Source organism: Mustela nigripes, chromosome 1 (genome assembly GCF_022355385.1).
Source record: "Mustela nigripes isolate SB6536 chromosome 1, MUSNIG.SB6536, whole genome shotgun sequence".
Lineage (NCBI taxonomy): Eukaryota > Metazoa > Chordata > Mammalia > Carnivora > Mustelidae > Mustela > Mustela nigripes.
Window position 1 is genome coordinate 148,912,048 of NC_081557.1, and position 6,866 is coordinate 148,918,913.

The window sequence follows — 6,866 nt, forward strand, 5'->3', positions numbered from 1 at the left end:
ATCAACCCCCGAGTCTCTCTCTCTCTCGCTCTCTCTCGCTCTCCCCCGCCCCCCTCAACTTCCAGGTTAAAAAAATAGATATGTACATCTCAGAAAATAGCAAAGGGCCCCGGCGGGCGGGGCGGGGTCCTCCGAGCCCCAAGGGGCGGGCAGGCGGGGCGCGCGCTGTCCCCGGGGCGGGGGCCGGAGGCCGGGCAGGCGCCGGTGGGGGCGGGGGTGGGGGTGGGGGGGCGGCGGGCGCTCAGGACGAGCTCTCGTTCTCCGACGCGTGCAGCAGGAGGCCGCCGCCGCCGCCGCCGCTCGACTTGTGCTTCTTCAGCAGCTGCGTGATCTTCTCGTCGTCCGAGTTGGGGTCCAGGGGCTTGTTGTAGTCGTCGTCCTCCTCCTCGTTCTCCGAGGCGCCCTTGAGCCGCTCGGTCTCCGAATCCTGCTTCTTCTTGGCCGTGGCCATCTCGGCCGCGTGCTTCTTCCTCCACTTGGTCCGGCGGTTCTGGAACCAGACCTGGGGGCCAGGAGAGGGGAGGAGAGGGGAACCGGGGCGGGCGGGGGAGGACAGGAATTGAAGGCGAGCGGATTCAGGCAAGGCTGCTTCCCCAAGATCCCCGGGTCGCTCCAGCGGGCGGGCCCCTGACGGCCTGCGACCCTCGCTCAGAGACCTCCCTTGTTCCGGCCGTCAAAGTCAGTCTCCAACGCCCCAGCTTCCTCCGAGCGTCGGGCACCAGCGGAGTGACCGCCGTTACCATAGCGATAATAACACAAGTGTATAGACGTTGTCAGTGAGCTGTCTCCGAAGAGAAAAAACTTGGAAACTTAAAACTTCCCTAAAAACGAGTCCGCTTTCCTACTTTGTAGTTTGAAGTACAAAACTTACCTTCCTAAGTTTGCTTCATAAAGACTTTGTGATTTTATTTGTTGTTTACTTTCTTAGACTAAGACTTGCAAACAACTTGAAGTGTGCTTGCTTTTTAGTGTGATTTGTGGGAGAAAGCACGGCATTTGCCCCAATTACTTCTGTTCTCCTTTTCATTTTTGGATATTTGTCTGTTTCTCAGATCTCAAGTCTGAATCCACACAAACATGCTAGGTAAACACTCCCCTTCCCGTTTACACTTGTAATGTACCATTTAAAGTTAAAAAAAAAAAAAAAAGATTTGCTAAAACAGAAACCTCAAATCACTGATAATAATAAACATAAACGCTTGAAAATATTGAATAGATGAGCTAAAACCGGTAGTTTGTGTGTGAGTCTTTCTCTATGGTTTGTCATAAAACCAAACATCAAGCTGGAATTTTCATTAGTTATTTTTTAAAGTGAAATTTGGCTTATTACATTATCTTCCACTGTTAGCATGCCTAGTCTTTCAAATATTATTTTAATATTGTTCTTCTCCAAGACATTTTATATAACAAATATTTTAAGCTATTCATGGTGTGTGACACCATGTTTGATATACATAATTTAACCTAAAGCATCAGCAACCAATTTCCAAAAGATACTATCCTCTTTTTATGATTCTCATCCATTTTCTCATCCGTTATGTATTTTATCTAGAGAATCCGAATTGTTAAGAAAGTGATTTTTATTTTCCGTATACAGCTATAATAATTCACTTCTAGCCACACAGACATATTTACGGTGACAAATGAAGACTTCCAGATTACTGTGGTAGGCTCTGTACCAAACATTGCAAAAATAATTTTAACTGTGATGGTATTCTAATGGTCACGTACAAAATCACCCCTGAAATGCATTTTATGATGCTTGCCCCCGGGGGAAATACACTCTAACCAGCAGACGTGGCTAACAGTTATTCCCACTTAATTTAAGGAGCAACAAGATTACTAATGAAAACAGATTTATGCTCCTTCCCCTCCAAATATAATACCAAATATAATAAATTGAAGAAGGGACACAAAAGAGAATACTGGAAATATAGGAAACCACTAGATTTAATTTACCTACTCGTTCAATCCTTTTATTTTTCAGGAAAAGATTTCTCAAATTTGATTCCCTGGAAATATGCTGTACAACTCAATTATAAGCTAAGTGACATTTTAATTATAAATTGTTGTCACAAACGGTAAAATAGTATACATCTGTTGATAGACAGAATTCTTTCATAATACAATAATAATCTTGTCAATTCATTTGGAAAATTACTATTCCAAAGTTATAGTCATCAGCTAAACTAAAAGCAGATTCACCCCTGCTAAACGGCTGCATCCTGTGCATTTTTTTTAAAAACCTGCAAGTTAATATAGTAGCACTATAAGGCTGATCTACATCAGAAAATGATATGACTAGCGGAGCTTGAATTGACAAACAAAAGCTTGAATATCCTTACAAACAGAGTACATAGAAGCTATCTAACTGGTGTGATCTATTCTAAGGGCTGATATTTCGGTCATGCTTTTATTCTCCAATAATGGCGAGTTCCCCCAGCACATGCTGCTATCTAGATTAACCTAATTTCAAAGGCGGGGGCTTGATTCCTTTTGTTCATCAACAGTTTGCCCGCCTGGAGACCCCAGGGCCTTTGTAACCCCCACTCCCACCCCCTTCGCTGATTTCATCTTCTCCCCAGGCTCCTCAGATCCGCACCCCCCAAGCGGCTGTTTGTTAGAGGGGTGTGTACGCGCGCGCGCGCGCGCGCGCGCGCGTGTGTGTGTGTGTGTGTGTGTGTGTGTCCGCGCGTGCGTGCGAGTTGGGGATTAGGAGACCATCCCTCAAGGTTTGTAAGGTCTGCTACTCACCTTGACCTGACTCTCCGTCATCCCCAGCGAATAGGCCAAGCGAGCCCTCTCGGGCCCCGCCAAGTATTTCGTTTGTTCGAAAGTCTTCTCCAGAGCGAAGATCTGCTGGCCAGAAAACGTGGGTCTTGTGTGTTTTCTCTTCCCGTCTTTGTCCAGCAAAATGGATCCTTGATCTGCGAGAACAGATAAACAAGGGAAGGAGAAAAACAATCGGTTACAAGCGGCTTCACTGAGAACAACTCAAAACACGAAGTTTTGGGGGGCAAGCTTATTCCGCAGCAGACGTCAGAAGTGTCCGGTGCTTCCAGTCCCGCTGCGCGCCTCCCTTTGCCTTTTTACGCCCACCTGTTTTAAAAAGCCGGGTGTGTTTGGAGCAGCAGTAAATAACCTGCCGAACAGAGACGTCCAACAGGGAGCGCATTGCTGAAGTTTGCCGGAGCCGAAATCACCAGGCCCCAGTAAATTGAAGAACGCGGGATAAAGGCCCGTCTAGCCTCCCAGTCCAGTCAGTGCTCGCTCAGCCCCGAAGACTTTGCTTGAGGATGACTAGTTTTGTTTTGTTTTCTTTCTTTCTTTCTTTCTTTCTTTCTTTCTTTCTTTCTTTCTTTCTTTCTTTCTCTCCCTTGAGCGCCTTCCTAACCTGTGCCCGCACAACAAAGGGCGCCTTGTTTTTTGCACACAAGAGAGCTAAATCGCCCCCAAGTCAAACGCCGCTGCGGCCGAGGGGGAGGGGGTACCGCCTTTGTTGGCGGTCCCTACACGGCCATCAAAACGGATACAATAGCGTCTCCCCGACACCCGCACCAGTCCGGCAGCCCTCCATTCCCAAGGGAGTCTCTACTTGGCTCCCGCAACTTCCCTTAGTTGACTGCCGCTCACCCACACGAAAGAGGTCTGGAGAATTAATGGAAACTTGGGGGACTGGGTCAAGAGCAAAGACCGGAGCAAGAGAAAAACCTAGGCTGGGCCTCGAACTACACCTGGAAGACTAGGAGCCTCCTCGGCGGTGGCCAGCTACCCAGAAGATTGGACTGATCTCGGGGCAACACAGTTAGTTGGTTTCAAGCAAGATCTTGGTGGGATGTGTATATTCCCCAGTGCTGCCGCCACCTCGTTCTACCTCTGGTTCATTTTCATGTAAGGATGTTGAGGGCCAAGATGCCTCTCAGAATTCCCAGGCCCAAGAAGTCCCGGCCCTTCGCCACCCCCACCCCACCTTCCCAGGGCCGAGGCAGGTGGGAAAGTGAGAGCCCAGCAGAGGGGAGTGGCCCGAAGTGACTGAGCTCGCTACTGCGGCTGCCGCGGACCTGTCTTCAATGAGGTCACCCGGACCGACTGTACTAGGGTGGGGGTGGGGGAGCTCCTCGAAGGCGAAGAGGTTAGGTAGGGACACCCTGGGCCGAGATGTACATGCAAGTACACGCACTCCGGCCAGGGCCGTGGAGGGCTTGCCGCTGTGGTCCCCCGCCTGTTCGCAGAGAGGCCAGTTCGTCTGGCGTAGGTGGAGTGGGGCCCTGGCAGACAGGCGGGAGCCAGGAAAGAGGGGATGTAGCCCGGGGCTCAATAGCCTCTCCTGCCCTTCCCACCTCTTAAACCCAAGCAGGGCCTGAGGTTGCAGTTAGGCGGTTCCAAAGTAGCCGGGGCCTCGGGTGAGACACATGCCTAGCACCGCGTTTTCAACACGGACTCATGCACAACCGCTCCTCGAGGCGTGCCCAAGACTTGGGGGGGGGGGGCACTTGGAAGCGTGCTCAGGGAAGTCAGAGTCCCTCAATGAATGCCCTGGCAGAGCCTAAATCGTGCGATTCTGGCGCTGCCAGAAACTACTGGGGAGCCAAGAGGGTGCACGGATCCCCATGCACATCAGAAGACATGACCCGAGAGCGGGTAGAACGCGCACAACTGTACTCAGGCGATTGTACTCACGAGGGGTGCAGGCCAGGCGGGCGTCCCTCCAGGGTGGGCTCTGCATAACTCCTGGCCAGAAAATGGGCGTCCGGCCGGGCAGCTCGGCCAGCGGCTTGGGGTACCGACCTACCGCGGCCACGGCCGCTGCGCTGGGGCTGAAGTAGAGCCCAGGCGGCGGCGGCGGCGGACTCAGGCTGCTGAAGCGGGGCAGGCCAGCCAGCAGCCCCGCTGGGGATGAGGCGGCGGCTGCAGCGGCTGCAGCCGCCGCTGCAGCTGCCGAAGCGGAGGAAGCGGAGGTGGACGAGGAGGAGGAGGAGGAGGAACCCGAGGGCGAGGCGGAGGGCAGGGCGGCCCCTGAGGCCACGGGCATGGAGGGCCGGCTCAGGATGTCGTTGATACCGTGGGGGGTGGCGGCCGAGAGCTGCTGTGGGGGGCTGCCCAGGGATGAGAGCCCCCCCGCGGTCGGGGGCTTCAGGCTGCCTGGGTTGTGGGCACCCAAAGGCGGAGAGGGCGACGACGAGGAGGACGAAGAGGAGGAAGAAGAGGGGGGGCCGGCGGGCAAGGGGGGGTACGCCGCGGGGTACAGAGGGGTCTTCATTTCGGCCATGCTGTGCAGGGCAGCCAGGGGAGGGCTGCTGAGCAGGAACGCGCTCTGCCGGGTGCCCTCCATAGCCCCCACCGCTAACATCCCACGGCCAGGCCGGAGCCCGCAGCCACTCAGCGAGGGCGCCGGCGGGTGCCCCGGTGGGGCTCAGGAAAGCGAGGAGTGCCGAGGGCGCGAGCGAAGAGTAGCTCCGCGCTCCCAGAGGCGACCTGCCAACTGGGCCGGGAACGCCGCCGCCGAGAGTTGCTCTCGAAGCTGCGCAGCAGAAATGTCCAAACACGCCACTGGAGAGGCGGTGGCTCCCCGAGATCAGCGAGCGTCCGGGCGAGTTTGGCTGTCCTTTCGCTCCCAGAGTCGTGGACTCCGTCTCAGTCTCTTCTCTCTTTACTTTTCCTCGCCTCTCAATGATCTCTACTTCTCATCTCCGCGGGAGAAATAAGCAAAGCAAAACCCAGACGGGCCCCAGAGTTTGCAACAAAGTTAAGAGTCACCGAATCTCCACTTCGATGCTGGAGTAGGGGGACTGGCTCGCTTTCTCTGGGGTGGCTCAAAGGACTCCAGGTTCCGCCGGACGCACTTCTCTAATCTTATTTGACTGCCCTGTTCTTTCGCCGCGAGGCTGATTCGCACTCGGCGCTCGCTGCTCGCGGGGAGAGAGCGCATCCAGCCCGCAGGAGGATCTCGCCTCTGGGCGGGCTTCCTCCGGTGGCTCTGCCCGGGGCTGGGGCGCCAGAAAGGGCAGTGCCACCAATCCCCGCCGTTCCCGAATTCGGCGCGCCAACCCGCCTTCCCCTCTGGGCCACCGGGCACTAGAGTTGCAATATCGAAAAGAAAAAAGGGTGAGGGGAAAAAAAAGAAAGAAAGAAAGACAGAAAAACAAAGACTTAAGTGTGAAAAGTCTGATGGCTTCGGCTACGGCTCCGTTCGTCTGTCCACTTCTGCAAACGGGCCTGGCGACCCCCGCCCCACCCCCGCAGCACCCTCTCTTCTTCTCACTCTCCGCCTTTGCCTCTCCTCTCTCGCATTTTCTTCGCGGCTTTACAGGCTCGTTCTTCTAAGTCCTGTCCTCTGGCCAAGCTGACCCTCTCCGGCTCTTCCACTCCCTCTCTCTCCTCTCCTCCCTCCGGGCCTGACAGTTCAGATGAAGCTCTCAAAGGTAATAAAACATTTGCATCACTCCCTACCCCTCTTTAGCTGGGGGGACGAAAAGGAGGGGGAAAGGGGGGTCCAAAATGAGAACTTTGAGAGACGTCACTCGGAGGCGGCCGGGGGGGCGGGGCCGAGGAGCGGGGTGCAGGCAGGGGGCGTAACCACTGTCTCCAATTGCGCGCAGTCTCGGGACTCGCGTCGCCTCTGGGGCACGCCCACTCCGGAGCGCCGCACCCTCTGATTGGCTGAGGAGGGCGAGCCGTAGGGCCTCGCCCGCTAGGTTCCCGCCTCCTCCCTCATCCATCCCTTCTGTGGGTGGGGTCAGGGGGTGGGGCCTGGCGAGTGGTGCGGTTCCGCCTTGGGGCCAGTGGACGCCTCAATTAATTGTGTTAAATAAAATGGAAAAGTGGAGGGGGGAGCAGAGACGGAGAGGGTATTACTTTTTAAAGAG

At 54.7% G+C, this 6,866-nt stretch overlaps 1 protein-coding gene across 1 annotated transcript; it reads right to left on the bottom strand.

Moving 5' to 3' along the window:
- Positions 1-219: 219 nt before the first annotated feature.
- NKX6-1 (NK6 homeobox 1) lies at positions 220-5,436 on the bottom strand. Its single transcript, XM_059394364.1, has 3 exons — positions 4,681-5,436; positions 2,755-2,927; positions 220-502 (listed from the first exon to the last, which is right to left on the bottom strand). Exons 1-3 carry the CDS (start codon positions 5,348-5,350, stop codon positions 242-244), a joined length of 1,104 nt encoding a protein of 367 aa, XP_059250347.1. The 5' UTR covers positions 5,351-5,436; the 3' UTR covers positions 220-241.
- Between the last annotated feature and the right edge of the window lie 1,430 nt (positions 5,437-6,866).